Genomic DNA, 16,926 nt, shown 5'->3' on the forward strand with positions numbered 1-16,926 from the left:
GTGCGTACCACTACCACACGTCTCCTTGTTCTCTGCTTCACCACATAAAGCAGCATACCAAACATCATACCTAACACTATGACACCAATGGCTACAGACATTGCCACCCATATAGTACAGCTATGCCATGCAGCTTATACTCCACACATTACAGTATATGCTTACCTTGTACTGTGCGTACCACTACCACACGTCTCCTTCTTCTCTGCTTCACCACATAAAGCAGCATACCAAACATCATACCTAACACTATGACACCAATGGCTACAGACATTGCCACCCACATAGTACAGCTATGCTATGCAGCTTATACTCCAGACATTACAGTATATGCTTACCTTGTACTGTGCGTACCACTACTACACGTCTCCTTCTTCTCTGCTTCACCACATAGAGCAGCATACCAAACATCATACCTAACACTATGACACCAATGGCTACAGACATTGCCACCCACATAGTGCCTGCATCCTCTACAAACTCTTGTGGTCCTACGTTGTCATTGTCAACATCCACCTGCCAGTTGTGGTCATCAAAATTATCAAAGATTGGTGGTAAAGTTGGAATTGGCCATGCATCAAAATTCACTGCAATAAATTCAAAAGTAGTCTTAGGTATGGAAACACAAATAGGCTGCACCAGGCCCGCGACACTCTGGAGCTAGTTTGAGGACATTACACATAACCATAACCAATCACAAAACAGATATATTTGTACAGATGGAAACGAACCAATATATACATCCTGTAGCGAGTCACATGGAAATATAAAAATCAGGCTGGTTTGCACGATAATTTATTAATTTATATAAGAATCACATCCATATTACATATGGTATGTGTACTGTCATAATGGTTCTGCATGACCATCATGTCATGGATAATTTTATTCAAGACTCACATTTTTGCTCAAGCTGTTTTTGCTGTCCTCAACTTTGGTGTATATTGCATGCATGGTACGTATAGGCCGTTTGTACTGAGTGTCTTATCTCATAGTATAAGATCTCTGGCTGCGCTCTCAAGGCCTTAGCCAGCCATACGTCTGCCCGTCTTTAAGACGGGCTTATCTAATTTTAGACTGGTAGATTTAATTTTATAGATATGACAGCTCTAAAACAGATGATTTTAAGGGCATATGAACTTGTAAGGAAGGCAGTAGTGCCCGTGGGTGACATGTAAAGGCCAAATTAGGTCATTATTTGAACCCAGTGACCCTTCCATGGGTATAGACACGCTGTATTATTTTTGAGGTTCAAATTTTGGTACATAGATTGGACAAGTGGTTTCTGATTTCTGGCTAAGACTCTTTTTAATTCTGGGTGCACTGTCTGGCTGTGATATTTCCCCGCTTGGCTACAACATGGGTGGATAAGCCTTTTGTGCCATAGATCAGAGAAGATGTAATGCATTACACCCAATTCACTGGGTCTTGGATATGGATCTCAAGATATGTGGTTACAACACACTATAAAAGCACAGCCAAATGCACATGTAATGAAAGACAGAGATAAAAAAAACTTTATCACCTTGGAGATCATCGGTCAATCAAACTTGATTGATCGGCACCAGATAAGTTGGCCTTCCTTTTATGCGCTATTAACCAATCAAGGATCGTAATCGACAGGGACGTCAGACGCGATAAAGTCTTTTTATCTCTGTCTTTCATTATAGTAGAGCTAACCTTGAGTTGGCCTTGCCTGGCTCCACTCATAAGAGCGCATCCAGAGCTGGGCGGCCCAGCTGGAGTGCACCCAAAAGAGGTAGTCTTTGTGATGTCAACGCCTCCATCTTGTGGGTACGGAGTGCCTTGTTGCTAAGACCACCGTGTTGACTGAAGATGTGTGTCACGCGCTGCTAATTTTGCATAATCGGGGGCGTAATGTCTAACGCATGACATGCAGAACGGCAGTACCCACAAGATGGCAGATCCCGGGGAAAAGGTTGACGGCCTCTATTTGTGCTCTTGCCTCATCAACTTAGATACCTAAAGAATATTGCCTAAATGTAGGCTAGCTACATAGTTCACTGGGTTGGATGGCACGTGCCCACCAATCTATCCCATAGGAAAATTGCCAACAGCTTGTGCCCCACCAATCAATGTGCCCCACCAATCGCATAGATCTGTGGTTTGAAAGACAAAGGTACAGTCTTTATGCGATCTAAAAGAAATTCCATCCAAACATATATGGGGTCAAAGGTCAACTTTCATTACACACTGACCAACCCTCGAATTTTGGAAAATTGAGTTACGATAATTATTACCTACAAACATATCATATACTGAAAACACAAGCATATATTATTTGGTTCCAAAGTTGTGTGATATGTATTCTCTTATTTTAGTGTTTTTTACTGCTGTGTATGTATTTCAGCTGGAATAACATAAAACCTCGTTTACAAGCAAATAGAGTTCTTCTGATGAAAGCTAAATGATTCCAGGCGACATTATGGAGTTTGAGCAAATAAATTACAGATCCAAGCATATACAAACAAGTATTATTGTATGACCAACCTATTGTATAAATTGCACTTGCTTCGTATTAACTACTCCCTATTTCAGAAAAATACAGACAACAAATTTTGTGGAATAAAAAAATATGATCTTGTTTTGCCAAATGAAACATAGCTAAATCCTAATCCTTAAATAGTTAGTCCTAACTGGTGATAAACGAAATATTTCACTTTTTTTACCAATTTCTTGAAAAATGAGCCAAAAACATGCATTTTGGCATGTTTTCTGACAATCAAGTCACAAAAATCACAGACTAGGAACAAGTCTAAGCATTCAAAATCTTGAGTAGATACCGAAATTTTGCTCTAATTTTCACTTTTTTTGTTACTATATAATTAAATGGTTGGTTATATGAATGAAGCATGTCTTTTCCAAAAATTAGAATGCATAAACTGAAATTAGGCTTAGTACAAGTCTTTGGGCTTGATTGTCACAGCATACGAAAAACACCTTAAAAACGCATGTTTTGGCCCTTATTTCCAAAAATTGGCCAAATATTAAAATTTGACTTTTATTGCTAGTTAGGACTAACTAAAGGATTAGGAATCAGCTATGTTTCATTTGGCAAAACAGGATAATATTTTTTTAATCCCAAAAAATTAGTTTCACTATAATGCTTGTTGACGATGTTTTACGGTAGCCCAATAATAACTTACAGTCAGTGTCACACCTGAGGCCTACGTAACCGTTGGTACAAGTACAAAATGGTGTACCTAAAAGATATTCACATGTGGCACCATTATAGCAGTATCCTTCACAGGTCAATTCTGTATGCATGGAAAGAAGATTAAGTAGATTAGTAAACTGACTCACACACTATACACCAGGCCCTCTCAACTGGCGCATGCGCCAAGTCAGTCAAAGTGCATGGCACACGGTAGTTTTAATAATTTTTTCACATAAATCTTGAACCCAGGGATGAAAGTGGCCTGAAGTGACTTGGCAGGAAAAGCCTGAAAAAGCGCGTAAATTTAGGCTATAAAGCCTCAAAACGGGCTGAACATAAATAAAAGTGCGGAAATTTAGAGTAGCAAAAGGCCTGATATCAGGCAAGTGCCTGAAAACTGACATCCCTGTGAACCAAAAAGGAGTGAAAAATACCCAATCTTGGCCTTTAAAAAACCTTAAAATACAGGAGCTTTGTTTGTCTGCTAAACGTTTTGCTTATTACCGAATTTTGGTAACATGCATTTAAGACACATTGAAAATAATAGAGAGGCGTGGTTTTATTATGCAGAGTAAGTTTCTGGTTATTTCTTGGGCAACCTAATTTTTACCTCAATGTTATTTTAGAAACATGTCTTCAGTAACTTTTGGTGATAAAAAAAACACCCTGTTCTACATACTTGCTTGGTGGTTGTCATTTTGTTTTCTGCTACAGGCTAAATGACTTTAAAAATCAGACCAAAATCTGAACATTTTTTTTAAATTGTTTGCAAATACATTTTGAAAACTTTCTGAATTTTTTTCAAAATATTTCCACTTGAGCCAAAAAACAACTGTCTTTAATTTCTTACTGCTTTAAAAAAATCCACAAACCCCAACCAAAAATCTAGGTCAGTTGGGCCCATAAACACAGGTTTTATTCTTTGTGGCCTTATTCATTCATTTTCATTTATTTGTTTTTTGGTGGTTTATTTTTTTCACTTTTCAAATAGCAAAAGACATAGAATACATACAAAATCATAATACAAGCAAGAGTGAAGGAATCACAGGAAAGGCCAAAAAGAGGCCTGATGAAGTCTGTGATCCCTTGATTGGTTTTAACTCTCTGCACGCGGGTGTCGACTGCAGACGACAAGTTTCAAAAAAAATTTAAAAATTCAAAAATTTCAGAAATGTAAATTTTCATGACCATATTTGGAATCAGCATGAAAAATGCATGAAAATGAGTACAAACAAGCCTAGTATTGATTCAGTAGTTCTTAAGATAGCTCTTGATATTTTGAGAAAATATTTCAAAACTTGGAACTTTTTCCATTGAAGGGCATGGCTAGCACACAGAGCATTAAATTCATCATTACGTACCTTTACATTCTCCATAGTATGCAACAGATACAATCTTTTGCAGTTGGCAGCTGAAACTTCTCAGCTCGCATAGATTGATGTGTGTGTTACCCTCTGTGTCACATATAGGGTCCAGGGTAATGGGACACCCTGTGTCACATTCACACCGGGGTCCCCTGAGATAGTCATCTACACATTCTGCTCCATACTGACATTCATGTCCCATTGTGGCACATGTTTCTGTTTGGGGTAAATAACAATGTATGTTTTAGTTAAAGGCATCACTTAGAAAAATAGATGTGAAAGGGAGAGTGTTAGTAACCAGTTGTAGTCCTTGGGAAAATAGCATGATTAGCAATGGGTTCACATCGGGTTCCCCCATTATAGAAAGCTACACATACTTCTCCATGCGGACATTTATCACTCATCCTGTCACATGTAATTATTTCTGTTTGGGGTAAATAACAATGTATGTTTTAGTTAAAGGCATCACTTAGAAAAATAGATGTGGAAGTAAGAGTGTTACTAACCAGTTGCAGTCCTTGGGGAAATGATGAATTTCATGGAAATGTGCATAAAAAGGATCATTTAGGCAGTACAAACAAATTAGTTCGATCTTTCAATCGACCATATATGCTTGGTCAATCCTTATTATTTATGAAATCAATTTTGATCCTTATTATTTATGAAATCAATAAATTTACTATATTGTTAATTGTGATTACATATGAATCTATTTAAAATGTAATTGATCAATTTATCAGTAATTCTGATTAATTAGTTGATAGTTCATTAATTACAAGCATCGTAGCAGCATCGATGGTCGATCCAAAGATCAAACAAATTTGGATCTGTTGCCTTACATTGTGATCATTCATAAAACCCTGATCATGATTGAACAGATAGGTTATTTATTCTTACTCCATACACCCCCAATGGAAGACATGACCATACTCTCTAAAACATAAGGTGAGGACTCCACATGGGGTCACCTATTTAGGTAACTCCGTTTGAAATTCACACTGATGTGTGTGGGAGATTTAAGTGATGTTTTCTATAGGGGGTGTATGAATTTCAAATAGAATAGCCCAATGAGCTATTCCACTTGAAAACCACACCCCCTTTGAGGAATATTTGGAATTCCAACAGTTTTAGCCATTCCAGATCCAATCATTTTTATCCATTAACAGCTTGGTACAGAGATGCAGAGTCGGGTAAAACATCAAGCGTATGGATCAGATTCCAAATGAAACAATCTACAATCTGACCAACACCACCCCAATGGTTGCCAGAGTCAAGATATTCCCACCAACTCAAATTTCTTGTAATATCAGGCATAAGAATGATCATCCATGAAAAAACCTGAAAAGCAGTGCTGTACGGTGCTAAAACTGATTGACAAGCCAATGGCTCCTAACTTTATAAATTTAGGCGCCCAAATTTTGCTCCCAAGTAAGAGGCGCCAACTGCTCGAAGTCATTCTGCCACAATGGTTTAAATCTATGTTCAAGTTACTTCCATTTCCAGTTCCATGACCTTACATAACACCATTAGTACTAATCATTAATAGTATCAATAGCTGTTGGATTCCCTGATTTTATTGTTTCATCCTCCTTCTCCTTGTTCCGAAAAAGTTCATCAAATTCAAAGTTCTTTTTGATTATGACGCCATCTTGAGTACTTTTAAAAAAAACAATCAAAACCTTTGACCGATGATATACTATTTGCTGGCAATTAAAAGCTTAAATATAGTTGGTCGCCATTGGCGCCAGGGATTGAAGGTTTAGTCGCATCAGAAAAAATCTAGTCACCAATGCGACTAAAATGATCGCAGCATACAGCACTGCTGAAAAGATTGAAAAAGCGCATGAAATTAGTGAGAAAAAAAGAAATTTCCTCATGCCTGTATTTCATACATCTTCTAACAGAGCTTGTGAAAAAATGCCCTTTATATTCCACCACCAGTGCTGTACGGTGCAAAAACTGATTGAGGAGCCAATGGCTCCTAACTTTATAAATTTAGGCGCCCAAATTTTGCTCCCAGGTAAAAAATCTGAGGTGCCAATGTAAACTGAACAGCCACGTGTGTTCAATGTTCATAGCTGCTGTACTCTGATCTTCATATTCCCATTGAACGCTACATACTTCATACGCAGCATGTACAGTGTAGGCCTATATGTTTTCCATGAAGTCCCCATTGAGACATGATGATAAATGCATATTCATAGCATACATTCGTACTCTTGAATACTACGATTAAAAGCTTCAGCAGTTGGTCGCCATTGGCGCCAGGGATTAAATATTTAGTCGCCATTAGCAAAAATCTAGTCGCCAATGCGCCTAAAATGGTCGCACCGTACAGCACTGTCCACCACAAGGGAATATGAAACCCATGACCATGCATGCACACTGTACTTGCAGTATGTATAACACCTCCTGCAGCCAAACAAAATTGCTTCCCTAGCCCAAGATTACAGCAGTTGAAAAAAGCTTGTAGTCACCTGCTCCACAGCAAACTGATGGTGATTATCATCACCCATAAACAAGGGGAAATGTGTGGTAGATATCAAATTGAACAGCTTAATTTACCTCTGTGGTGAAGCCAATCTTCAAATGGATTTCTTGTTGTTGTTGCTCCATACGTCAGAGGAATTAAAACTGCAATAAAAATTTGCATCAAAAATGGGTCAAAAATTGCATAATTTTCAGGAAACTTGAAGGCATTGTATCATATCTTGGATCATCATAGGTATCAGAAAACAGCACAGAGCCTGTGCTAACTCGAGGTAGGTATAGACTATAGGCAGTGTTCGAAATAAGTGCTTATATCCTCTTGTCCAAAAATCACTGGGGACAACCATATTGAGCTATATACTTATCCCCTGGACAACCACTATTTGGATTCTTTGCACTCAAAAACATGACATTTATATTTTGGGGGCAACCAAAATATTTTGAGGACAAGCAGAAATGAATTCATGCTTTAGTTTAGTTTAGTTTATCTCTATGTAATCACTCACCTAATATTAGCACTGGTAAACGGCACATGTTATTCATGGTGTCCTGTATAAATAACAACATGCAGAGAAACAGATTTAACATTAATAGCAATGTTAAGGGTAGACGAGGTATTGTTGGTCGAAGCAACCTAAAAATCTATTTTTTTCTAATTTATTACTAACTGCATGCACGCTCTTGCATCGACATTTCTTAATATTTTTAAGTGATGTTTCGTTAGTATACTCCCTAGCATCGAGCCAGGAGTCTACAAATTTATGCCCCTACATATTTAATAGGGCATTATACAAACAGTTCATGTTTGTAAAGAAAGTCATTTTTATCATGACAAAATAATCTCAATTCAAAACATTTTGAAGACAGATTTTCTCTGATCCTCATTTCGCCTAACATGTTCAAGACAAGCACGTATAGGCCTAATTGGTGAGTCATCAGCATGACAATTCAATCTCAATTCAAAACAATTTTGAAAAGAGATGGCTTTAAATACACATAACGCTCAACATGTTTAACACATCCACATATAATAATCATGTTATGCTTTTTCTAAGCGTTATTTATAGGCATAAGGATGAAATATAAATGATACCATTCATAGAGCTTACTCATGATGATATCAGATCTCCTTCTTAACTCCTGGTCAGGGATATTTCTCTTTGATTTAATATTCACCATATGGTAAATATTTTTCATCGTTTTATCTTCTCTGTAAGAGCATTCCTTACAGAACGGGCCATATTTTATTAATATTAATTAGCCCTCCTAAGGGATTTAAAAGTATCCCTCCACTAAACCAATTAGCAGGTTTTTTCAAATTAGTTACTCACATCAGACAAAATGAAGAAGTTTTGCAACTTTTTCCTCTCTTCGCTCCATTATGTGTTGAAAGGACCATACATAGGGCTTTTAGCACTTTTGAAAGAGCGACGTGATATTATACCGTAATACAAGGAATTACATAGGGTTTTACAAAAGGTTGAATTATAGGTATATGAACACCAAAATAATTCTCCCTGTAAACCCCCCTCTTTTTATGAGACACTGAAACTGAATAAAACTATTCCACAAGCATGCTCTTTTTTCAGTCCATATTCGAGAAATCGAAAATAGACTTTTCCCTTTTACAGGGTTTTTATTTTATTATTATATTTTTTATCTTTCCATAAGGCTAGATTAAAGGTGTGAAAATACCACAATCAACCTGTCTACCTGTCGTCCATCTTTTTCTGAGAAAATGAAGAAGGAGATGTAACCTTTGCTTTCTTGCCCTGCGAAGTGGCGCTTTTTATATTGGAACTCACTTGGAGTGTTTAGTCGTCAGATAGAGTCGCTGGCCTCGGCCTGCCGCCCTGCTGGCCTTGCTGGACATCAGAACGTTGTCAACGGTTTTTTAGAAATTGGAGGGTTTTGCTTTTTGCATGCCCTATTTCTGGTCCAAATTTGAGATATCGAAAACGGACCTTTCCCTTTTATAGGAATTTCTTGTTTTTGCAAAAGGTTTATTTTTATTTTTACCTTACCAAAAGGTAGATACAAAGGTATGCAAATACCACAATTAACCCCTACGCCAGGCGCCCCTCTTTTTCTGGGATATTGAAAAAGACAATTGGATAGGCCTATTCACACTTTTACCCATATTCGAGAAATCGAAAAGGGACCTTCCCTTTCACAGGGATCTTTTTAATCTTCCAAAAGGTTAATTTTATCTTTTCACCTTTCCAAAAGGTGAATACAAAGATATTTTAATACCATAATTAACCTACACGCCTACCCCCCTTCTTTTTCTGAGAAATTGAAAAAGAAAACCCGATAGGCCTACCCTCGTGGTATCCAAATTCGAGAAATCGAAAAAGAACTTCCCCTTTTATAGGGAATTTTTTTATCCTTCCAAAGGGTTAATTTCATTTGTATTTTTCCAAAAGATGAATACAAAGGTATGTTCATACCTAAATAAACCTCACTACCAGTCCCCCCTCCTTTTCGGAGAAATTGAAAAAGACATCGTATCCGGCATATCCTACATTTAGTCCAAATTCGAGAAATCTGAAAGGGACTTTTCAAAAAATTCATTTGAATTTTTCCAAAAGGTTTATTCTTTTTTTATATCTATCAAGAGATAGATATAAAGGTATTTTTACACCACAGTAAACCTGAATACCTGCTCCCCCCCTCTTTTTCTGAGAATTTGAAAAAGACTTCTCCATTGGCTCATCTTTTTCCTAGTCCAACTTCGAGAAATTGAAAATGGACCTTTCCCTTTTAAAGGGATTTTTTTCATCTCTTTTTCTGAGAAATTGAAAAAGATAACTCAATAGGCCTTCCCTTCATTTTGTCCAAATTCGAGAAATCGGAAATGGAATTTTCCCTTTTATAGGAACTTTATTCATCTTGTTGAAAATGAACTTCTTTTCCCTCTTTGTAAGGGAAACTCTCTTCACATTTCCTAAGACAGAATAAAGTTTTAAAATGTTTTTATTCCAGGACGGAATAAAACGGATTCCACTGTGGAATAAAGTTGGTACTAAAGGTGGAGTGTACCCTATCTATTTTTCCTACACCAGAATATATTTCACGGAATAAATGCATTTTTATTCCCCATAAGAAAAAGCATTATGTATAAAGGCAGCCGATAGGGCTACCTTTAAAACCCCCTAAGAAGGTATGAAAATACCAAAAGACTTTTCCTCTGGATCTTTTAGCAGGTTCTGTTCATTCCCGTCCTTTCTTTTCAAAAATTAACACCTTGATGTTTTGCAAAAGTTAGTTCTACAAATCGTATACTTTGCAAACTTGCTTTTATTGTTGTTAATGAGTTATGTACGTTTTACAATTTAAAGTGTTGTTGTTTCAGCCCTCTTTACAACGTAACTCAAGAACCGCAGCACCTATAAAAGTATATATCTGTGATATTTTCATTCTTCTACAGGCTCGCTATGAATTTAGCAATGCAGTTTTTGCCAAAGCTCACTACCATTCGTAAGATGAGCACTGTGAACTACTAAATCACAACAGTTAAATAATTAATACCGTAACCTTTAACAAGTACATGTTACAAATTTGTTTGTATGTAGCCCAACAAGGCCCAAGGAAGCAATATTGAGAATTCAAGGGTGCAGTGTGCACACGGGTACCGCTAGTCCGACACCCTTCTAGTACATGACACGCCGCTAGTCCGACACGCCGCTAGTCCAACAACACAAATTCCCTATACCCGGTAGCGGTAAGACAAATTCCAGAAAATGAAAGGCATATACCCAAGACCTTGGTTTAACATTACTTTTGCTTCTAAGTTCTATTGAACTGCTAGCAACCCAATAATGCAATTACTTTACTTACTGTTCAATTAGCTGCCTTAGATTCATAATTTAAGATACCGGTATTTGAGAAAATAAAAAATTGGCGTCAAAGTCATCAAAGAAAATGTGAGTGACAATGCTACGCAGCCAAAACCAAATAGACCAGCTTGAGAAGATCCAAGGAAGGGCTATCCGATTCATATCCGGCAACTATCAAAGGGAGGCTAGCGTTACTGCAATGCAACAAGAACTTGGCATACCTACACTTGAAGAAATAAGGAGAAACGCTCACCTCACCATGTTCTACAAAGTCACAAATCAACTCATATAGCCATACCCATGCCAAACTATTTCAGAACCAGAACTACTCGTAGCTGCAGTCAGCATCATCGCTTCACACGACTCGGCTCATCATCAGACACATACAAGCACAGTTTTTTTCCGAGGACACTACGGGACATGGGATGCGCTTCCGCAAATCACCATTGAACTGCCCACTGTGGAGCAGTTCAAGGAAGCCATCGAAGCCAACTAAATCCATGTTTTTACTTGCACCAAATGAACTTGCACCTGTAGAAGAGGCTGAGCACAGAGCACATTCATCCATTGCTAGAAGCACCACACCGCAGTCCCTCATCCAGTTGCTGAACAGGCTTTTGATGAGAATATGCACAGAAGTAGAAGTAGAAGCCAGCCCTCGAATTAAGGATCTGAAGGGGCACGGCAACTTTTTTAGGGCAAGTTGATAATTGCCTTGGATTTTCACTGAAAAGGCAAGGCAGAGAGGCAGCACAGCCGTTTGTAATATTTCAAGAGGGCATCATGCATGGCAACTGTTAAAAATTTGAGAAGGGCACCAAGGCAATTTTTCAAAAGTGAAGAAAACACATCCAAACATAGATGGATGATTTTATAATGAAGGGGCAGGGCTGGGCACCGACGGCAACTTCATTACAGGGCACAGCAAGTGACTGCCTTCTTCTTCTTCTTCTTCCTTATAAGTGCCTCCCTCATATGTATGAGTATTGTCGCACTGCGCATACAGACAAGCTGTACTTATTTTTACTCTGGAACCTAGAGTAGATGAGTGTATTTTGAAGTACAGTCAACATGACCGGGATGATCCCCTGCTCTTTTCGAATAGCCTGTGGCGTTCTTTAACGCGTGCACTACATTAATGTGAGAAAATATGCATGTACACGGACCGACAGCTTAAAGTGCCCTCCGAAGCACTAAGCAAGTAGAGTGAAGTGTCTTGCTCAAGGACACAAAGTCAGCCGGACCTGGGATTCGAACCCTTGACCCTTGGGTTGGGTAAAGGAAATATTTTGAGGGCATTACGGCAGTGGGGATGGGCACCCACGGCAAAATGCCGCCCATGGGTGTCGTGGGTTAATTCGAGGGCTGGTAGAAGCTATAAATCAAATGAAGTATTTCTTGGCCAAACTGGAACATTGTGAACGCTTGTGGCTCCGCGATAATCACATGCGAATATAGCGCAGTACAGAAGAAAGTATACACGCGCCTTGCACTGCGTACACGCTTAGTACACTACATGGACGCAACACGCATGTTCCACTTTGGCCAAGAAATACTTCATTTGATTTATAGCTCAACCAGCTAATGAGGCGATGCTGATGTGATCATGATGACATGAATTCAATTAGCCAATCAGAACCCCACTTTCGTATGTACGCCATAAACTGCGCCAAATTCTGTGTGTACGCTCGTCTACGCTTGGCGCACAGCTTGGACCACGAAAGTAATAAAAAATAAACTTTATAATGAAGTTAAGCTTATACCACCCACCCTAGTTCACCACGTAAACTTATGGCTCAAAATTCGGACCGCTCGCCAATAAGTTTACTGCTTTCTATGTTTTGAAATTTGTTGACGTTTTAACGATCCCCGATTGCTTATTTTAGCCGTGTCACGTCACATGCATGACGCTGGTGGGTACCAACCAAACTTCAGAAAAAAAAAACCTCGATCGCCGATAACGATGTGATATGGGACTTACATAGGATTACACAGAGATATTTCTTGCCAAAATTTGACCATTTCTAGGCAAGTTGGCCCTACTTTGTCTGCGTTATATGAAAAAGGACAGTCTTAGACTTAAGTAAGTATAAGTGCAACGCTTTTGATGTTTTGATGTTTTGGGAGACTGGGAGGGTTCAAAAAAAAAAAATGATGGAGCCTATTCTTGACTGTGTAATATTCCTTCAACCAGTTGCCGTGCGGTAACAGTCTTATACGATGGACAGATAGTATCAGTTTGTGAATGAGGACATCGTATAAGTTCCTTACCACCCACCCCACATGACATGCATGCATGCCCAACCACGATCATTTTAATTTTTATAAAATTGACTAGTCCGAATAATCAGACCCAGAACAAAATATTAATTTCTGACATGATCGTGTACTGGGTCTGAACTGTTTCCATATGAAATCTTGATGGCAAATTGGACAATAGAAGCACATGGTTCTACGTGACAGCTTTTTAATCCCTATTCAGGTTACGTGAATCACGCTATTGTGGACCGTCCTTCTGATACTTCAGTGTTTGGACACGCGGAACGGTTTTTTGTCTACCTCTCTGTTTGTAAACAAACCAGGAGGTCGAAATCGTCCTCCTCGCCGAATACGAAAGTCAGCGTAATAGTACGGCACTAAAAATTGACCACGATCAGCTCAGTGACGATTGTACCAATAAAGTACTGAATAAAACAGTTAAACTTACCAGAATCACTTCTGATTTTGACACACAACTGTTCTTGAAATATTACTTTATTAGTTGGTTTTGAGTTTCGGACCAAATATTACATATTTTTGCGCTATAAAATAAACAATGTTTAGTAAACTGTATCATCACAAGATCACTTTCATCATGCATTTGTCATGTTTTCTTCTCGTATCCGGAAATCCAGAGGCACGCATGCGTATTGAATATCACAGTCTCTTCCCAAATACTACACAAACGCCTAACAGTTCATAAGTAGCTGGATCGTTAGGTACCGTAACAGAGACTGCCCACGTAAAAAGACTTCCGGGAAAACCCCAATCCATAAAGTTTATTTGTTTTCTACCTCCATGGTTTCCCGGCATTGTTTACAAGCTTTTACACATGGAAATAGGCCTATAATATATAGTATTAAAATAGTAAATCTACTATTTCCATGGTTTTAAATACCTAAACAAATGAAAATGAGTGAGACTTTTCTCATCTTCTCTGGAGAGACATGCTGATCAGATTTGTTTTAATTTTTACAACTCATGATGCAGTTGTCTACAGTAGAATTCACCACGACCTTTGCAGGACTTAAACCCCATTAAAAGCTATTAAACCAAGATAACACTCATTGCAAACAGCTCAACTGATTAAATCAGATCTTCTCTGGTTGTACACATGAGCTCACATGTTTCTGTTATCTGTGCGGTATCGCAATGAGCTGGTATTAGGCCCCCTATACCGGGTAGTTTCAGTTGGGTAACCGATTATAAAGGAAACGCAAGCCTGGTATGTGGGCCTTTGTTCACGAAATGAGACAATACTCTGTTTATTGTTAACCAGCATTCTTGAAAATGAGCAACATAATGATTGTTGACTATAAACACGGTTTGGAAATAATTTCTTCATATTTTTTGGTGTTATCTGTCGTTTCCTAAAACACAAAAGTGCGAATAGGCCTACTTGCACCTAACTTATAGCTAAAAATTTAGGACATGTTGCAAAACTGTATTTTCTAGAATTTCAGAGAATACTTTAAATGTAGCTTGTACCGGTTTTTTTTGTGGCATCCTTCAGAAGTGCGGTCCGTTACCAATATTTTCGGTCAAATCTGCATTCAATTAACACGGGGAGTTGGCTAGCTATGCCTTGCCCTCACTCATATTTTACCGAAGTGTGACTATTTCTGAACATCTAACCTAGCTGTACTGATTTTAGGTCATGTTAGAGAAAACTATTTGCTAGAAGTTTGGAGAATACTTTCATGATGCAGTCATGTCTAGTAGAATTCACCTCGACCTTTGCAGGACTTAAACCCCATTAAAAGCTATTAAACCAAGATAACACTCATTGAAACAGCTCAACTGATTAAATCGGATCTTCTCTGGTTGTGCACATGTGTCTGTTTTATATGTGCGGTATCGCAATGAGCTGGTATAACAGCTTCAGTTGGGTAACCGATTATAAAGGAAACGCAAGGAAACAATGGTATGTGGACCTTTGTTCACGAAATGAGACAATGGTCTGCTTTTTTTGTTAACCCGCATTCTTGAAAATGAGCAACATAATGATTGTTGACTTAAGGATGCACACAGGATCACTGAAGTGTTACATGGCCAAAATTGAGTTTTCATCACTAATGTCATCTTCAAACCGTATTTTATCTTGTCATTAATAGATTTTAAAGAAATCTTAAAATTTGAACCATAAGAAAAGCTATTTTAAAGACCCTTTTTCATTAAAAAATCGTCTAAATGCAAAAGCAAATAAATCATTGTTTTCCCGCAATAGATCGCGTTCTCGTAACGCGTACAGCTAGCAAAGACACGCACACATGGTAAACTGGATGGGCGAGGTGATTACTGATTGAGCCGCTGGAGTCGCCAATCGCGATCACTACCGTATTTTATCGTATTGATCTCTTCCAAGGTAGGTATTTTGCACCATTGCATTGCGAAACTACGGGCCGACAGACCACCACCGTCCCCGTCCCCGTCCAAGAATCAGTAGGCCTACTCGATAAATTTCGCCAAAAAAGTGCTGATATAGGCCTAGTGGTATAAATTATAGGTTTTTTTCTATGAACATAATAGTGAATTTTTTATTTTGTTTTTGTTTTGATTTTGTTTTGTTTTTCAAGTTTCATTCTGAAATTGAAAAGATGAAATTTATCTGTAAGAAGTAGTTACCCGTAAGAAGCCCTGTAATGATGACGCAATCTGGTAGATACGATAGAAAACGTAGGCCCTAAATATTTTGCTAGTAGGCTAGACTTAGCCCGTATAGTACATCATTAGGTTTATTATTTTATGTTAACAAATTTGTTTTATTTCATTCATTCATTCATTCATTCATTCATTTCATTGTTATTATTTGATTTACCAAGTTGGTGTAGTTGGACAAGAATATAGGCCTATTATATTAGCTTATATATTATGCAGTCCCAGCCTTGGTTCGGGAGCCTCTGCGGTCGTTCAGTCTCGTCTTAATTTTGAAGACCATAAAAAATAGGCAAGTAGTTACTACCGGTAGGCCTATATTATATACTTAAGGCCCTGAATAATGCTTCAAAGTGTTATTAAAACACGGATTTAAGATTCGTTTGCAAACGTTCTCTACTTCTGTTTGACCATTAACGCAATGTCAAAAACGTTGACATTTCAATACATCATATCGACCATCTTATAGGCCTACAACTCTATGTCAAAAATGTCGATATTTGAAATCGGCATAGCGAGCACGCGTTTATGAAAGCATTTTCATGAATGTTTTAATGCTAAATAATAATTTCAAACGAGAAATATAATCGAAAACGCAAGTTCGTGCTTTTTAAAACCCATTTTAACTACATTTCTAGGCCTATTAGGTCTACCATAAACTATGATTGCGATAAAAGCTTTTGGTTTTACAACACCTTTTGCGAATGTTTTGGCCGAATGCCTTTTTATTTGCAATGTTTGTCTGGCTTTCAACTTTCACGTTTATGTTTTCTGCATATACTTTAAAAGGTAAAGTGCTTTAAAGCATTTTTTGTGAATGTTTTCAAGCAGTGTTTTAAAACGCTCTTTATAGCATGATGCCTATATACGGTAGGCCTACTGCATAAACCACAATCTAATTTAAAGCCATAAGTGTTCCGTTTTCTACTTTTGAAATTCGGTTTTGTTAGGCTATGTAAATTTCCGTGTTTTTCAGTTTTCATGTGACCTCTCCGTGTTTTGCCCGTTTAACATATCTATAGGCCTACTTTTTGTCCGTTTTACAAGAAGTTTATTCAAGACATATTACAACTTTTACCCCACTTTTTACAAGTTTATTTGAAAACAACAACAAACACACTTTTTTAAATTTTGTTGTTGT

General features: G+C 37.9%; 1 protein-coding gene across 1 annotated transcript; it reads right to left on the reverse strand.

Annotated features, from left to right (window-relative positions):
• Nucleotides 1-103: 103 nt before the first annotated feature.
• LOC140144208 (uncharacterized) lies at nucleotides 104-13,746 on the reverse strand. The gene is made up of 6 exons (XM_072166024.1): nucleotides 13,579-13,746; nucleotides 7,539-7,581; nucleotides 7,108-7,176; nucleotides 4,540-4,758; nucleotides 3,168-3,278; nucleotides 104-587 (listed from the first exon to the last, which is right to left on the reverse strand). Exons 2-6 carry the CDS (start codon nucleotides 7,573-7,575, stop codon nucleotides 322-324), a joined length of 702 nt encoding a protein of 233 aa, XP_072022125.1. The 5' UTR covers nucleotides 7,576-7,581; nucleotides 13,579-13,746; the 3' UTR covers nucleotides 104-321.
• Between the last annotated feature and the right edge of the window lie 3,180 nt (nucleotides 13,747-16,926).

Source organism: Amphiura filiformis, unplaced genomic scaffold (genome assembly GCF_039555335.1).
Source record: "Amphiura filiformis unplaced genomic scaffold, Afil_fr2py scaffold_45, whole genome shotgun sequence".
Classification (NCBI taxonomy): domain Eukaryota; kingdom Metazoa; phylum Echinodermata; class Ophiuroidea; order Amphilepidida; family Amphiuridae; genus Amphiura; species Amphiura filiformis.

Coding starts and splice junctions, on each gene's coding strand:
- LOC140144208 (XM_072166024.1), bottom strand. CDS start 7,575: ATGAATAACATGTGCCGTTTACCAGTGCTAATATTAG. Junction 7,177..7,538: donor TTTACCAGTGCTAATATTAG/GTGAGTGATTAC, acceptor TTTTTATTGCAG/TTTTAATTCCTCTGACGTAT. Junction 588..3,167: donor CCTCAGGTGTGACACTGACT/GTAAGTTATTAT, acceptor AATTTATTGCAG/TGAATTTTGATGCATGGCCA.